Genomic DNA, 16,748 nt, shown 5'->3' on the forward strand with positions numbered 1-16,748 from the left:
ATTGCAGAAAATCATCTTGCTCTCATCCGTGATTCGTATGCTTATGAACTTACACCTTGCTCAGCTGCCTATCCCAGATCCCACTCTGTTCTTTGCATTTTAGTCAAATGCCTCAATCAAATGCCCTTTAAGCTCCGTGTGGCTCTGTGCTAAAATTACAAATGTATTTCCTCTATCCACCATCCAAGCTTGCTTCCATTTTCACTCTTTTCCTTGTTAATATGTTGCTATATTCCATTTGTTGTACCCTGATAACTTGTGGCTGGTCTCATAAAAGCTCCCTCTGGTTTCATACCAAAGTTTTTCTCTCTCCTTTCCTAAATAGAATCTGTTTGTGTAACCTCCTCTTAGTGCTCCCTTATGCTTTACAGGAAATCATCTGGACTCTCAAATTTACAATCTAGCCTCTAGCACTGCCTTCTCCACGAAAGGTAACGAAAATTAACTAGCAAGAAACACAACTCTACAGCAGCCATTTGAGAGTTTTCAAGCAGGACAGAAGATAAGGCTGAAGCACAACAAAAAGGACAACTCTGAACACTTATTTCTTCACCATAAAATTTGCTCATAATTAGGACACATTTTTTTCTTCACAGCTTCGTGAAAATGAAAATTTTAAATTTCTGCAGCTAATGCTATTCCAGCTTTTCCTGGTTGCAATGTTTTCTTGAGGATTGTTTCCAGTTCTTTTCCAATGGAGGTTTGAGATTATACAGCACTTGGAAATTCTCAATATGAGGAGCCCAGAGCACTGCAGAATATTTTGACAGATTGTACTTGAAATCAAAACATGTCACCTGAAAGGCATAGTTTGCTTGGGTGGAAAATAACAGCTCATTTTCTTATGCAAAACAACTCTGTGGCATACTGAAGGCACACAGTTATTCACATGGAAAAAAATCAGTTATTTCTGAGTTGCCCATGCTGTGCAGTACCAGGGAAAGGTGGGCATTTACATAGTGCTGTGATTAAGACGTATTTGCATCCCCGTGGGACAGGTGTTTCTATGTTCTTAGGATGCCAGCAGTGTTTGGATCATGTTGGCTTCTCCCAGCATAAGGGATGTCCCCAAGTCCCCGTGGGCTTTGACTGCTTGGGGCAGCAGAACATTAACTTTTTATTCTGATGAGGTTACCTTGTACAAGCCAGCACTACCCAAGCAAAGCTCTGCATGGAATGGAATTACCAGAGGCCAAGTGCTGAGGAGCACTAACCACTGAACCTGAGCCAGGGAAACAGCAGCACATCCATTGGAGGGAGTGAGCTTTTCTCACTTTGTGCTCAGGTGAGTACAAGGCACCCCTTTTAGGAACATATGTAAGTGGGAATGATTTCTTAGGTTAATAAACCAATGGTTTGAATGTGTAGCATTGCTTTGCACTGCCTATTGTGATTAGTATCCAGGTCAGAAGAACAAAAACTGACAGGTCTTATGCCCCACAACAGCCAATAGCTTTTCATAAAGGAAGACAATTCGGCAAAACTAATGCCTAAAGATAGTTAAAGAATAAAGAATAAAAGGTGGGCATCAGTAAAAGTCAAGTTCTAAAAGTTCTGGAGATTTAACTATTTAATATATCAGAGGTCCTTAGCAAGTAACATTGACAAAGTTGGGAACATTCAGTCAGATCCGCATTCACTTTCCTAGAGTTTCAGCTCTCCCATGTCATCAAAGGCAGAGGACTCAGAAATCCGTAGCCCAGTCCTCAGAGTTACTGAAAGGTAAGCCACAGGCCTGACAGACAAAGAGAAAAATATCCTGCAATTAGCTGAGTGGGTAAGGGGCTGAGTGATTCTGCAGGTCCAGTCCCAGCTAAGAGTGAACTGAAGCTATAACTGTGAGTCAGCTGGCTCCAGATTCACAAAAAGTTTGGCATTAATTCTATGTTAAATGTCCACCTCATCTCTACTACATATTCATATTCCCTTTAGTTTGCTTGATGCTGTTTATTATGAACAGCTAACACACTTGCACAAGCAGCTGATGCATTTGTTTTAATATTAAGATCACTTTTTTTCCTTATGACATTACAGTGAAATATCAGAGTTTCTTTCCAGACACTATTAAGTTCCAAGCAGAGGAAGTACAGAGAAATACAACCAGTTAGTTTCTATGGGAAGAAGAGGCTGTGCCTAACTTTGGTTCGTGAACTTATTTTCATTGCCCCCGTACAATTATCACATCTACATTACCCTGTTGTGCACCTGAAATATTTTCAGCTTGCATAGACTGAGCAGTCATTGACAGAATGTTGTACAGTGGTGAGAGTTCCTCACAGCTTTTTTGTGTTTTTGTGGATTGTGAGCAATAACCCACAAAATGCAAAAGCAATCCAATTGCATCCATCCAGTTATTGTGTGCGCTAGAATATTCTTTGGTTTTAGCATAGTTCTGTGGCTGCTAAGACTGACTTGAAAAATATCCATCAGTCCTGAAAAATCTTGATGAGATGTTCATATCTGCTTCATTCAGATAACAGGCTATTAGGCAGAAATTTTAAAAATGAATGTGTGACACTATCTGGAATTTTGTTTTGAAATAAATGTATATCTTGAATTTCATTTGGAAAGAAATTTATATCATCTGATGATATTCAGAAAAAAATAGGCACAGATCCTCAACCTTCCCTCTCATAGTTTCACAGGAGTTAATGGAACTATGATATAACAATGATAATACCTCTTGAAAAAAAGCAAAATAAATCAATTTATAGCCACAGTTCTAAGGTGGACAAATAGTAGAACCACTGGGATTAGACACAGGGTAAACACTGAGAAATTTATAGAGCCAACCAAGAATTATGAGTTGCCTAATTTAGTGTAACCTCTGTCCTTACAACTGGACTGACTTTTCTGGCATGACACTGTTAAAAAATTCAAATTGTAGCTGTTTACACTCTGCCTGGCCAGAAGCTCCACAGATAAATACTGGTCGGATTTTGTATTATGTTTATTTCCTTTTACCAAAGCTCAGACTTGGGGCTGAATCAGGCACAAAGGATTTGAGGTCAATGCAGATGCTGAAGATTTTCTCCCCAGCTGTAAGATGCTGAAGTTAATCTTGCTAGCATAATGCATGAAAGGCTTTTGGTTCTCTCTGGCACACAAGATGTACTCTGGAAATAAGAGAAAATAACCTATTAATACAAGAATCATGGCAGAAAATCAGGATGATAATTAACATTTCTGCTCTTCTGCTATAATGTTTAGAAGCAAGCAGATGCAAAGCTAAGGAACTACAGAAAGGATTCGTATTTTGCTGCCAGGAATCTTTTTTAGTAATGTGTAGGACTAAAAGGGCATCATAGGCAATCATTTTCAGTGTTCTATCAATGAAGACAACAACTTAAAATAATCTCATAAATATACGAAGGTCTATTTTCAAAGTACAGAGAAATAGAGACGACCAAAATTCTACTGGGAGATTGTAAAAAACAACAGTTTGTGAAGCCTTTATCTGGTTCTCAGTCTGAATTTGTTCACTGGCTGCTTATATACATTTTTTTATTTTGTCAATATAAGCACTATGCTAAAATATTTTTTTCACCAGGTTACCTGTCTGTATGGAGGGCAATCATAGCTCCCCTCTGCTTTCCTCTTAGAGACAATCTGGTCTTCTTCGCCTGCTAGACAGTTCAGTTCTCCTGCTTGTCCCAGTAATGCACCTCTCCACATCTGTTTCCATCTGATTTCATCTTCCTGGGGCACAATTGACCAGATTCACTGTTTTTTTTTTTTTGTCCCATGTGAAGCTCATGAAATAGATTGGCCTGAAACTCCTTTTACAGATCTACAAAAGGTAAGGGTAAGGAATAGCCTCTTAACATTGCTAAGAGTGAAACGTGGCATGTGGTTGCTTGGGTTTGTCTGACCTTCGAAGATGGACATGGCTAAAATAAGAAAGATGTTCTCAGGCAGGCAGGAGGCAGCTTTGCTCATGACTGTACCATAAAAGAAAATCAAATTTGGCCTATATCCTAAGACTGCTCTACTAGATGTAAAGTATTTCAGCTGAGGAGACAAAAATCCCTAACTCTGCAAGACGGGACAGCTGGGATCCCAGTTCCTTAACCTCTGGAAATTTATGCCAAGTGAAGACATTGAGAACCAAGAATCTGGGTAATCTGAGTAAAGGATTTAGCCTTAGGACAAGATTTAGATGGAGGCAGGAAATCAATCAGTAAGCCTGCTAGTTCAGGAGAGTGAGGGACAGCCAGTGTTATACAGAGGAAGCAAAGAGCTGGGGATGAAAGAATAATTATCAAGAGCAAGAGACAAATTACACTGACGGTCAGCTGGCTACAATCCCTTCTCAGGCAGTTCAAGGGAGCAATAAGGTCCCCTATGGTACTTTTCTCTAAGCTGAACAACCCCAGCTCCCCCAGCGGCTCCTCATCAGACCTGAGCTCCAGCCCCTTCACCGCCTGCTGCCCTTCTCTGGACATGCTCCACTACATGTGACCCTGGGCAGGAACATGTTGCCATTGCCCCTAGTCCTTTTGTATTGTGGCCACTGTTATTGTTAGGTGAGAATGGCACTCCTCAAAAATAGGACATGTTTCTGAAAGAAATAATTTTTTTAAAAATGTAGAAAATGGTTTGTCAATGTGCATTGTCCTGTTTGGTTATTCACACGCTAACTGTATTGTTCCTGCTGTCACATTACCTTCAGCTTGAAGATCAGTCAGAAAAAGAAACTCTGCCTTCCCTGAGACAGTCAGACAGACAAAGAGTGGAACAAAAAAATGCCAGTGAAGTGAGTTGCTGTTTATGGCTATTTTAATTAATTGTAGGAGATTTACGTGACGGGATGACCAAGTTTGAATAATCTGTACACTTATATTTTCCTTCCCCTTTTGAAGGGGATATGACTACTTTGATTCCTTGTTGTCAATTCTGCTTGCCATTCCTATTCAAGTAAATCCCACATGGTCAGTGAGATCACTCTTTGAGCGGTGAGTAGATATTAAAACAACTAATATTACCCATATGAGCAAGAAGCAAAACCGTCTGGTTTATCCTGGTCTTTTATTTTGCTTTTTTGCTTGACAAGAAAACTAATAAACATCTAATAAAAATCCTGAAAATTTATCATATTCTTGATAGAACTTTCTTATTGTTGCTAAAAAAAATTCTCTGCCAATTAATTCCATCATCACATGATGTCTCACAAAGTAAAAAATCGTGCTATGTTTAGTTTTCATTTGTGTTTTCACAGACTTACTATATTTGCACTCCAACTTCCCTTGTGTATGTGTTTATATATACTTATACATGCACAATTTTTTTCTTGCTAAAATATAATTATTGCACTCGGGATACCAGTAAATGGAGAGTTACAAAAAAGCTTGCCTGTTTGAGGCGTCACTGCCACCATGCCTCGTAATAATTATAACTACAGCCATGTAATATCCTGACACCGTTATGGGATCTCTTTATGAATTTGCAATTAGAAAATACCATCACTGGTGATGCTGCAAAGTGGCTGCGGAACACAGATCTCAAACCAACCTCTACAATTCAGAGGGCAGGGTTTTGATAGCTGAACTCTCAGAGTTCCTTTTGGAACTTCATATGTTTTTTTTACAGAACTTGAAAGTGCTTGGGATTTTTTGTGCTGAGTTTTTTGCGGTTTGTTGGTTTGGTTTATTTTTTTTTTTTAAAGAAAACTGGCAATATTTTATATAGAACAAAGTGTTTGCCCTCATGTCTAGCAGAAACCTACAGCAAGTTGCAGGGGAAGAGACAAAACTATGAATTTACTCAATTACTTATACCACTGAGAAGCTTGTATGAAGTCCATGTTTCATACTAGTGTTAGCTTGGTAACATTTTAGATAATTCCAATCATTCCAAGCAAAAAGTGCCATATAAATTAATGCCTAATCCTTTTGAAATTGAGAAGAAATTCAGTACACTCTCTAGAACATTCCTACCTCTCCTATGCTTTATTAGATCTCCACCAACTGCAAGCATTATGAGTATTTCCAGAATGAATAATCAAGTCAGAAGTGCCAATATCCCTGTTTTTCCATGTGTAGTGTAGGATAAATGGCTGAGCCCCTCTCCCAAGCAGGCAGCTACACCACAGGCTCTCAGCCACCCCACCCTGCACAGGGCAAAGACCACAATGCTATTTTCAAGGGTAGATGTTGTTTCCACAGGTCAAACTCTGGGAAAACCATGGCCTGGTCTGAGTCTGTGGATACAGTACTTGCCAACAAAGGTAAGAAGTGATGGAAAAATACATGTGTTTTTATAACGTTTGTCATCCCAGTTTTTCTGCCAGGTTTTCACACTGCTTTCCAGTTCAGACCCCACGAGCACTGAACTGACCAGAGCTGCTGCTGGAGGTGGGTGAGCTGCTGTCCTGAGAGGTTTGTCAAGCTGCAAACACAATATACCTTCTGTCCAGTGCTCAAGAGCAGGCAGAAATGCTATGAAGTGGTTTTTATTAGGGGAACTGCTGAATTCCCCTTGTGATGGTTTCATTTTTCATAATTTTTTTACACAAAAAACCCACAAGCGTTTTCTTAGGTATTCCTGCGAAATATGAATGTTGTGCACTGACTTCCAGCCAAACAAAAAATGACATATCTAAAGTCACATCCCCTAGAAATACACTTTCTACAAACCTGACCACAAACCTCATGCAACTTGTGAATTTCCTTGCCCTTGCCCCATTTCCCTGCAGTAATGTTGTGTCCTGGACCCTGGGGTGCCTCCACACTGTTCCTGGATAGCATTAACTTGACCGACACAATTAAATCTGGGTGCTGTCAAGTTTATTTATGCAGAGCTTGTGATTTGGATTCCTTTCAAAACAGTTTCTTCCAAACAAAGCTTTATTTGTTTCATTTTTTCCCCTTCAAAGTGAAAAAAAAATAAATAAAAGAGGAATGAAGAAGTAAAGAAGAGTCCATCTTTTATCCAAGTTTTAATCTTTCCTTGCAAGGAGATGGAAGCTCCATTTGAGTTCCCATTAGGGAACCTCTGTTGTAGGGGGAACACAATGGCACAGTGTGACCCACATTTCTATTTGCTCCTCAACCCAAGAGTCAGCCTCAAAATTCTGATTTCCCAGTCACTACAAATCCTTTTGAAGACCAAAACCTCCAGGCTCCCCTTCTAACAAATGCACCAGTGCTAAAGAGACCAAACCACAGCAGGCAGCTGTTGGGAGCAATCTTTGGTGGGGAATTCACTGAAAAACTCTCTTAGTGTCCCCCTTACGATATGTTGCTCAATTTAATCTCTTATTTATTTCCTATCTCCTATTTATTTCTGTAGCAGCTTCTCAAACCTGACTACTGGCTGACATGTAAAACAGTGCCAGGTACATAGGTTGCACTATACGCATACTGTAAATATACATATTTTTTTACATATATATAAATATATATATATATATACACACATGTGTGAGTATACACACACATAAATTGTACTGGCCTTTCAATTTTCCTCCTTTCACTATCTGATGCATTTTCCCCAGAGGGGCTGGCAGCTTTTCGGACATTTCTGAAGTCCGAGTTCAGTGAGGAGAATGTGGAGTTCTGGCTGGCCTGTGAGGACTTCAAGAAAACCAAATCCTCCCCCAAGATTGCCTTGAAAGCCCAAAAGATTTATTCTGACTTTATACGAGCTGATGCTCCAAAGGAGGTAAAGAGTTTTTTCTGTGTGTGCTTTGGGTACTGAGGATAGGGATGAAGTTGAAAGTCTGGATCCAGACCTCCCTGAATGACAGAAAATACAATTCAACCTGGCTGTAACCCCCATTTTCATGTCCATTATTTACCAGGTAAACACCTTGTGCAACTCTGTGAAGCAAAGGTGTTATGGTTTACACTTTACATTCTTCACACGGGGAATAAGTTTACCTCACCTGCTGAAATTTCTGCCTGAAGTTTTAAGGAAGATTATGCTCAGTATAATTTGTTTTCTCTAACAATTTTTCATAATGCAGTAAACACCATTTCTTCCATATTTAAGGTAGCAGAGCATTAGTAGGTTTATGATTGCATTTGTTCTTTTGTATAGGTATTTTTGACATGAGGAGAATGCAAAAATTTCCATCACAGAATTCAATTTTATCATTATTTCAAAAAGGCTTACTGTGAAAGAACAAATTGCTTATTAATTATTATTTGCTTTCTGCACCTTAAACTTTTACACTGATGTTTTTGCCTTTGGTAGCAAGAGTGTTTTAAATGTCCCCATGTCTTACATATGATTGGAATCCATCTTATTATTGTTAAAAACAAAAAAATCCTTTAAGAATACATAGGGCCAAAATCTAAAATGATGCTGTGTACTTTCACTTTCAATTTACTCTTTGATAATCAGTACTTCATAGGATTTGGTTTGGTGGAAGGTTGAGAAGGAGAAGTAAGATTTCCCTTCTTTTTTTCAGTGATGCCATCTTTTTAAGAGCCAAATAAAATGAAGAATTTAGGCTGCTAGAAAAGGAAGGGATGAGCTTCATGTTTATTTGCATCAGTCGGGTTATTTGGGAGGAAATTCAGATGCAGCCTGTGTCCTGGACACAAAGAGACCTCAGCTTTCCGAGCAAACTGACGCCACTTTCATGCTCCTTTCTTCCTACAGATTAATATTGACTTCCACACCAAAAATGATATCTCCCAGAATATCTCTGAGCCTACCCTCAGCTGCTTCGATGCTGCTCAGAGCTCAATCTACTGTCTCATGGCAAAGGACTCTTTTCCCAGGTTTCTGAGATCAGAAGTGTACAAGGAACTAGTGAGGAAGCACCAGGACGGAAATCAGAAGAGATGGCTCCCGTTTCTGTGAGGAAAAACACTGAGGCTTTAGGAATTGATGATGTCTCCCGTTGCAATTCAGTACAGATAATTACTCATTATTTAAGTGATCGCAGAAGCCACTTTCAAGAATCACCTGTGCCAGCTTGTGCTTAAGTACAAATTGCTCATGGTGCTTTCTAATAACACTAGATAAATATTCAGGCAGCAGGATGTAATACACTAGACACTTGAGAGCTACCTTCCTAATAAAAAAGTTTGCCATTGTTATTTTTTTCCCAGTGTTTGGTTCATTTTTCAAGAGATTTGAGATTTTTAAGCAGAATGTTTTGATTTTCTTCTTTGCTGTTGATTCCTCTTTAGAAGTATGGCCTCCAAAATAAATCCCTTTCAGGAGACTTGCATACATTTACTACTTTGTCATCTTATTTGTAGCTTGCAAAAAATTTTAAAACCTCTTTAAAAATGTTTTATACTGATTCAAAACAGGAGACGTAGAAATACGGTCCATAACCCACTGTGATAATATTAAATAAATAGGCAGCTGCTTTATAACAAATGTTCTTGACATTCAGAGCAAATTAATATTTAATAACACAGCTGTCTTCAATAGGAAGGTCTTCAAGTTTCTCTGTGTTAATTTAATTTTTAACAGAAAATTCTCATTTATTAATTGCGTAGGCATTTGGGATGAAAACCACAACTGAATAAATATTCCTTTGTACATTTTCATTTAATTAATTTTCTTTGCTTTTCCAAATATATTAGTGGTACTGTCCCTGCATGTACACATGAAGAAATAATTTCATTAATTGCTACCAATGAAATTAATTTACTAATTTCATTTCAATAAAATACAGATAAGCAGAAAAGTAGGCATAAGAAACAGTTTTAGGTGGTAAAGTAAACACATCAATCAGGATTTAATCATGATTGATTAAATATTTCAAACCAGCATGTTATGATCGGAACCTGCAATCTTCAGGTGTCTACAGATGCACACACTGATCAAATTCACTGCTTTTGGAGGATTTATTGCACATATTTAGATGAAAGGAGGAGCTATGTCATTGCATTAAAGAAAGAACACTTTAAACCATACCGGGAAGAAATAATCTTTGCTATGGAAAAAAAAATCTAAATAAAAGAGACAGCAAAAAGATTTTTCAAGAAAAAAAAAATTCATTAATTTTAATTTGATGCTTTTGTGGACCAGGAATCTCCAGGAATCTTGCCCTGTTTGGAGCTCTGCTCGTACTTCCTACACACCACCACATCCTCCATGCAAAATATCCTTTCTATTTTATCAAACTACTTTAAGGAACCAATTCATTTAGATCATAAAGGATATAACTGCCTCAAGTTATGCACTGAGGTTAAAATCCTGCCACATCCTAAGCAGGCAGGGTGAAAAATATCTATTCTTTGACACTGAACTTCTAGTCTATCACCTAGTTTTAACTTTTGCTGTCTGCATCTCTTTTTCTTGTCTTTTCTTTCTCCCCGGTAGTGGTGGTTAGCAGTGCAATGAACATGAAGGCTGAGGTTCAGTTACAAGGAAGATGTGGGCTCCTCTTGCTGCCACAGCTGTCACTCATCTCATACATAAAAGTATGGCATTTACTCAAAGGTGTAGCAAGTCGTCTTCCCTTCCTACAAACCAATCCTGGTTTTCAGAACAGAAAATTTCCACTGAAAGAAAGAGGTGGGATCACACTGCTTTTTGTAGTGGGGCAAGGTGAAGCAAGTAGAAACCCAGAATTTCTGTGCTACAAATCTTTTGGGACCTAAGGATAAAAGAGTGCCTTGAAAACAAACAGGCGGTAACGAAACCTCACATTTCTCTCTGTGCCCCTATAAACTTCTCCACTTCTGGCTCTACCCCATCACAGAGATAGGAAGTGCCAGGATGACGGCTGCCAGTGAGCTCCAGCTCCTGGCCATTTGAAAACACAGCTTAAGGAGAAGTTACAAGCATTTATAAAATAGTCAAACATGATATAAAAAAGTGTGCCATTATTCTCATAACTGCATCAAGACAATACCAGAAGCATGGTGTCCATACGATGTCTGGCTGATCCTCTGTTATCAACAGCACCATTATTGTCAAAAGAGGTGATAATTTTTGCCATTTTCACATATGACAATAATTTTAATAGTTACACAGCGAAGAACCATGAATGATTTTAACATATTTTCAATTAATTTAGAATATTTTTAAGAGAAATTTACAGGAATGGCACTTCTAGGGGATATCCCTTACTCAGAGGTGAATTAACAGTACTGATTCTTTCATAACCTTAATTCTTAATGAAAACTTTGGTACTTCTAATTGACAAAATTAATTAAACTTTTGCGGTTGATCAAGCCTCACAACATTTTTATTCATCTGTTTCAGATGCTAAACATTGGATGAAACTTGTCTGAATTTAAATAAATGATCACTATATCCAAAGGCAATTTGACTGCCATTCACAAGTAATTTTTCAAAATCTCAGAGCACTATCTGCCTAAATCATATCCAATTACACAAAAACATCTACAGCATATCAAAATGGTTTGGATTTTAGCAATCAAATTTCTGAAAACTTCTGTAATGTAATTTATCATTTAAGCATTATTAAAGATCTGTTTCAGAAAGTGCTTGAAAACACCCAGGTGTAAAAGACAGGAGACGGTAGTCTTTATTTCTCCTTATTTTAGGTCTAAAACTGCTGCTTCATATTCCTGCATCACCAAAAAAAGGTCACAGCTTAGCATCCAAGCTCTGATAGTTTGACTTAGGAAAGGCCAAGAACTGAAGTGTGATTTAGAGGATTTTGATTGAACTTTGCCAAAAAGTCTCAATCTTGTTCAGCACAAAAAGGCAGATGTACCAAAAAATCCCACCAAATAGAAATGAGAGTAAAAAACACAAAGCGAATGCCACATATTAAAAAAAAAAAAAAATTAAAAAATTCCCAATTTCTTCATGCAGTGCCAATCCTTAAGCTCCAACAGCGTCTAGACTCAGAGATCCCACCACATCCATCGTGCTTGCACCATGAGAGGACCACCCCAGGTTTACAATTAAAGCATATAGTTTATGTTTTCATTCTATTAATAGGTTTTATATTTATAAAATGAGCATAGAAAAATAGTAGGCATGTACATAAAGATAATAAATGTAAATTAGTCCTCAACAAAGGACTGATGTCGATTGCTCTGAAGCTCAGGACCACAAATCAAATGCAGGCAGGTATATTTTCAGCTGCAGACAGTATTATTGACACTATTCTGTATGTCTTGTCAAAGATTTGTTAAATTCAACGCATTTCTGTAAATGCTGGAGATGATAACTCAGTATTTTCTCTTTTGCCAGAAAATTCTCTGTCAACACTGTAATGCAAAAACGTACTTGAACGGACACACATAATTACAGGCTTTGCATGAGAACCTCTTAGGCTTTTGCTTGGATCTTGATCCAAACAAAAAAGGTCAGTAGGTGGAATTCCTGGAACAGTGGCTGCTGCTGAGTAAGACAACCATCACTCTAAGAACCCACCTAGCACCCGAGGATGATTTTTAGTGGGCCATTTTCAGTGCAAGGCTCTCCTGAGGCGTTGGGACTGATGTCAGAGCCCAGGGCCCTGTCCCCACAGCTCACCCACACCCTGCTCATCCTCTTCCTCCCTGAGGCCTCCACTGGGGAAACAGGGCCCTTCTCACACTGCCCTCATTTTCTGTATATAGAGCTCACTCTTGGTGAGATGTTTGTGGGTGAATATTGACCCAGTCCAGCTCTTTTAGAGGATGTATCTCTTGAAACGAACCTCAGTCCTGGAAAGAGGCAGAAACATCTTCAGCAACTGCTGCAATTTATCCAAACATGAATGACACCAGTGTGGTCAAACCATTCCAGTGAGCAGCAGTTACAAAACGTCCAGTTTGACAACTTCCCTACACATGCGTGTCAAAGCTGGCTCGTGACTTCTTGTTTTTCATCTTCTCTCTGCAGCACACACCTTTAGGGATGCTCTAGCTTGAGGAAAATCATGGGAACTATGGTCTGTGAGCCAGAGGAAGGGCCCCTGCTCACCTCTGTGAGGGTTACATCAGACACAAGACAGTAAAATCTGGCCTGAACTAGACATTTAAAACTTCCAGAGATTCTGAAGACTACATGCCAAAATCAACAACTTTTGACAAAAAATTCTCTCTGGGTTTTCGGGGAGAGAAGCTGCTACATCTAGATTTTGCTGCTTTGTCTTAAAAAGGGAACCTTACCGTTTATAATTTGACTCCTTCAAAGACAAGGCAGGGGAATTAAATTAATGAAATCACTGTAATATCGTTATTTCTGGATGATAATTACACTTGGCAGTGCTGGTGGAATTTTAAACCACATTATGGATGTGAAATTGAAGCTAAAAATTTTCTGCCTTTTGGTTTACTGAAAAGCAAGGCAGGGAGAAAACCATGAAGAGAGGTGTTGTCACTGTTGTTGACGCCAATTAAAGGTCTCATCTAACTCAAAGAAGCAGCCTGTACTCATTAAGAAAAAAATGGAACTGAGAAATGAAAAATAGATCCTCATGCATATTCATCTTCATTCAGTAAATAGTGTGCTGCCTAAGAACGGTAATTGATATGGTAATTTTGAATCAATTTGAAATACTTATTTAGTAACAGAAAATGTTACGGTAAACTGACAAGTGGCACTAAAATTATCTCTAAAAGCTCTATGTTAAGTATTCTGAAGCTGTTCAGTTTGAGAAAAAAAAAGGTCCCAGCAAAATTTCTTTTCCATTTTTTCCCACCTTTTCAACTTCTATAAAATTAGGCCCTGGAAACAATAATACTCAATGTATTATTACATGTTTCAAAAGAATCTCAGGATGCTTTGATCTTTAGTAAGAAAAATGAATCAATACTAGATCAAATGCTTCCCTACTTTTTTTTTTTTTTTTTTTTTTTTTTTAATATATTGTTGCTATGGTTTCTAGACACAATGTCATAATTTCTCTGTCCTAAAAGAGACACTGCCTTTTAAATTTTTTTCCCTGTATTGCATGGGTTAGGTTATTTGCATATAAAATGAGTAGAACTGGATTTGTCCCTCAATCCATATCTGTTTCCATTTAGGTTTGCATGGAGGTTATTTTTACTCCTATGAATAGTTTCCCTACTATGCATAACAGTCCTGGAAAGACAAACAAAAGCAAGTACTCAGTAAAACTGTAGGGAAAACATTTTTTTTCCTGATACAGTGGTTACAACTTACAGGCTCATAAACCAGGGAAGAAGAGCAAGAGGGGGAATCCATAAATAATTTCCTGAATAATTTCAAATATATTATGCTTCTAAAAGCTGTGTTGTCATGGAGAGAATAGAAGAAATAAAGAATTTAAATTATTTGGTATTTTGGACCAAAAAAATGTGTTGCAGAAACTCTTCCATGACTCCAACTGCACGGGGAATACAGCAAGACAGGATGCAGGGAGATTTCCCAGCCGAATCTCCCACCCTGATCAGTCACCTCAAGGCTCAGATGCAGATTCACCTTTCAATTCTTAACCAAATTCCAGCAGCAAAAAGACTTTTATTAAAGTGCATTATTTTTTATCCCTCCAAGATATAGAATAACTGCACTGCATTAACTACAGGCTACAGAGTCTTTGGTCTTTTAGCCACCACCACACATAAACAATGTTATTAATAGTTATTCTCATCTGCTTATAGATATTTCTGCCACTAACCTTGAGAAATACCCAGGGCTCAAAGGGCACTTACTTCTAGATTGATCATATAAAATAGAAAGAGCACAAAGAAGTGTAAATATCACAAATTCAAGAAAGCTCACTCTTCACACCACAGAATAGGGGTAGATCCTTTGAAAGGCAGAACTAGTTTGTTATTTAAAACATTGTATTCAAGAGAGAAGATGCATAGGCAAATGCAGGCTGAGTGGGCTGACAACAGAAAACCTCAGAAATGCTCTCGACACTGTAAGGTGACATCACATAAACAAGGAAATGTCAGCCCATGGCATTTTGCCTGGTAGTAGGACACTGCTGCTTTTAACACCAGCATTTTCCTAGGTTCTGCACTTTGCTTTCCTGGTCTCTTGCCCAGGTCCTCACCACACAAAGGGACTGATCTTGCTTCAAGCCCATTTTGAATTTGCACGGTGTTGTCACTTTGTCTTGAAGCGCCATCAGCGACTGTACAATGGGAATAGCTTCAAATTGATTTGAATTTAATTTCCAGAACAAATGGTCTGGATTTTGACCTCCATGCAATCATTTTGCTGTAATGAGATAAAACAGCAGTAGCGAACATCACTTGTACTTACTGAATTTCCTGCCAAAGATGAGCTTTTTGGGGGAATAAAATGAGAAGTGCACCTCGACAAATGGCATAAAAGGGGGTTTTGTGACATGGTATCTTTTCATGTCAAATGGCAAGTACAACATATTCCAAACTAAACAGATCCATTAATGCTGACACTTTTACAGCCCCAAATGTTTTCACCGTTGATAGTGACTCAGTATTGGAAATTATATCTTCTGAAACAGGAATTACCAGAACAAACTGTACTAGGATCATACTTTATACTTCCTGAGATTTACCCTTTTTTTTCAGCTTTTCTCACCCTTTGTGTGGATCCCCCTGCAGTGGCAATGCTGTTTGCCATAAAGACATTGGTTTTCATAGCAAGATTGCATTTTGGCATAAAACTTAAATACCGAATAATTTGATGTTTTAAAAATATGCTTGCTGGTTGCAGTCGTCTGTTAATCCCCCAAGCTTGTTCTCTCATTTTGATTAGGACTAACACTGTGTTTTTCTTGCCATGCATAGTGAGGCAGTAAGTCTCTATACTGGACTGAAATTAGAATTAGAGGAATGATAAAGGAGGGCACAAATGGAAGATTCTGGTTCTAAAAAAAGGCTCATAAAAATCTCCCCAGGTTTCTGTGAAGTGAATTAATAAAAACATATGTCTACCACCATTATTACTTTATAACCTAAAAATGCATTTGATGGGGCAACAGTACCTATGGATTTAATAATTACCAAAATAAACCCTTTTGCTTCTTTCTTAGAGGGAGTGGTTTGGTTTGTTTCCTTTTAGAATGGGTGGAAATATGAATTATTTCACACTTTGCTATCCTCTTTATAAGCAGGGTTTTATGCATAGGAGTTTTCTGATTAACTTCAATTTCCAAAGGGCCGTTTCTCACCAAAGTATTTACAGAGCATAAAGTGTTCACAAAGTGTTACAAAACATTGTAGTCTGTGCTACAAAATTGTCTGGTTTTATTGTACAAGAAAGTTGTATCTCATGTCTTGTTTTTGTAATACATTTCAATATTATTTTGTATTACTACTCCTTTTTTTAAAATTGTTTATTTAAAACTAACTGAACGATCGATCTTTTGTTGGCAGTCTATAGGAACAAGAAGAAATGACAAAAGGAACTATAGCCCACTAGAGATCTCTTAAATTCTTCAATTATATAAAAGCGAGGGAAATTCATATGCAAATTGAATCCATTGGCATTAAAAAGGGAGGTGGGTACAAGGTAATTGCAGAGAAGCTGCACAGAGGCAGCAGGATAATGACAGAGGAATAGAAATGCTTTATAATGCTTTATCAATGTTCAGCCAATATAAGTGAGGGAAGACAGCTTGGCGTGCAGCCCCTTAGGCTGACGATCGTTTGTAGCATTGTTCTTGAAAGATGTGTGCCTTGGTGCAGGAACTTGTTTATTCACATGTTTGTATTAAACCCCACCAAAGCCATCAATCAGAGCCCATATATAACATTTATACAATGCCCCTTTAGGTTTCAATGAGAGCACAGAGTCCAGAAATCGAATTAGAGTGGCATGGCCTTGCAATTGAGAACAACCCACTGAGCTTTGCTTCAAGGGTCGAAAGCAGTTCAGATGGATCCAGACATACAGATCCACAGAGAGTCCTA

The 16,748-nt window shown here is 38.2% G+C and overlaps 1 protein-coding gene and 1 long non-coding RNA gene across 4 annotated transcripts; one reads left to right on the forward strand and one right to left on the reverse strand.

Annotated features, from left to right (window-relative positions):
• Positions 1 to 2,932: 2,932 nt before the first annotated feature.
• LOC136364807 (uncharacterized) lies at positions 2,933 to 4,714 on the reverse strand. 2 transcript variants are annotated; one of them, XR_010744211.1, is made up of 2 exons: positions 4,290 to 4,714; positions 2,933 to 3,790 (listed from the first exon to the last, which is right to left on the reverse strand). It is a non-coding gene; the product is annotated as an uncharacterized lncRNA (long non-coding RNA). The 2 variants fall into 2 exon arrangements; XR_010744210.1 differs by having other exon boundaries at positions 3,873 to 4,714.
• Positions 3,661 to 9,050, forward strand: RGS21 (regulator of G protein signaling 21). Of its 2 annotated transcripts, XM_066324883.1 has the most exons (5): positions 3,661 to 3,799; positions 4,673 to 4,756; positions 6,150 to 6,226; positions 7,496 to 7,662; positions 8,608 to 9,050. In XM_066324883.1, the coding sequence occupies exons 2-5, from the start codon at positions 4,746 to 4,748 to the stop codon at positions 8,809 to 8,811; spliced, it is 459 nt and encodes a 152-aa protein (XP_066180980.1). In that variant the 5' UTR covers positions 3,661 to 3,799; positions 4,673 to 4,745; the 3' UTR covers positions 8,812 to 9,050. The 2 variants fall into 2 exon arrangements, with proteins under 2 accessions (XP_066180980.1, XP_066180981.1); XM_066324884.1 differs by lacking the exons at positions 3,661 to 3,799; positions 4,673 to 4,756 and having other exon boundaries at positions 6,171 to 6,226.
• Positions 9,051 to 16,748: the final 7,698 nt, after the last annotated feature.

This window comes from Sylvia atricapilla, chromosome 9, assembly GCF_009819655.1.
Source record: "Sylvia atricapilla isolate bSylAtr1 chromosome 9, bSylAtr1.pri, whole genome shotgun sequence".
Classification (NCBI taxonomy): Eukaryota; Metazoa; Chordata; class Aves; order Passeriformes; family Sylviidae; genus Sylvia; species Sylvia atricapilla.

What these genes read in the sequence shown, in the direction of transcription:
- RGS21 (XM_066324883.1), top strand. An exon ending in TACAGTACTTGCCAACAAAG is followed by an intron (nt 6,227 to 7,495) that starts GTAAGAAGTGAT and finishes CATTTTCCCCAG; the next exon opens with AGGGGCTGGCAGCTTTTCGG. An exon ending in GAGCTGATGCTCCAAAGGAG is followed by an intron (nt 7,663 to 8,607) that starts GTAAAGAGTTTT and finishes TTCTTCCTACAG; the next exon opens with ATTAATATTGACTTCCACAC.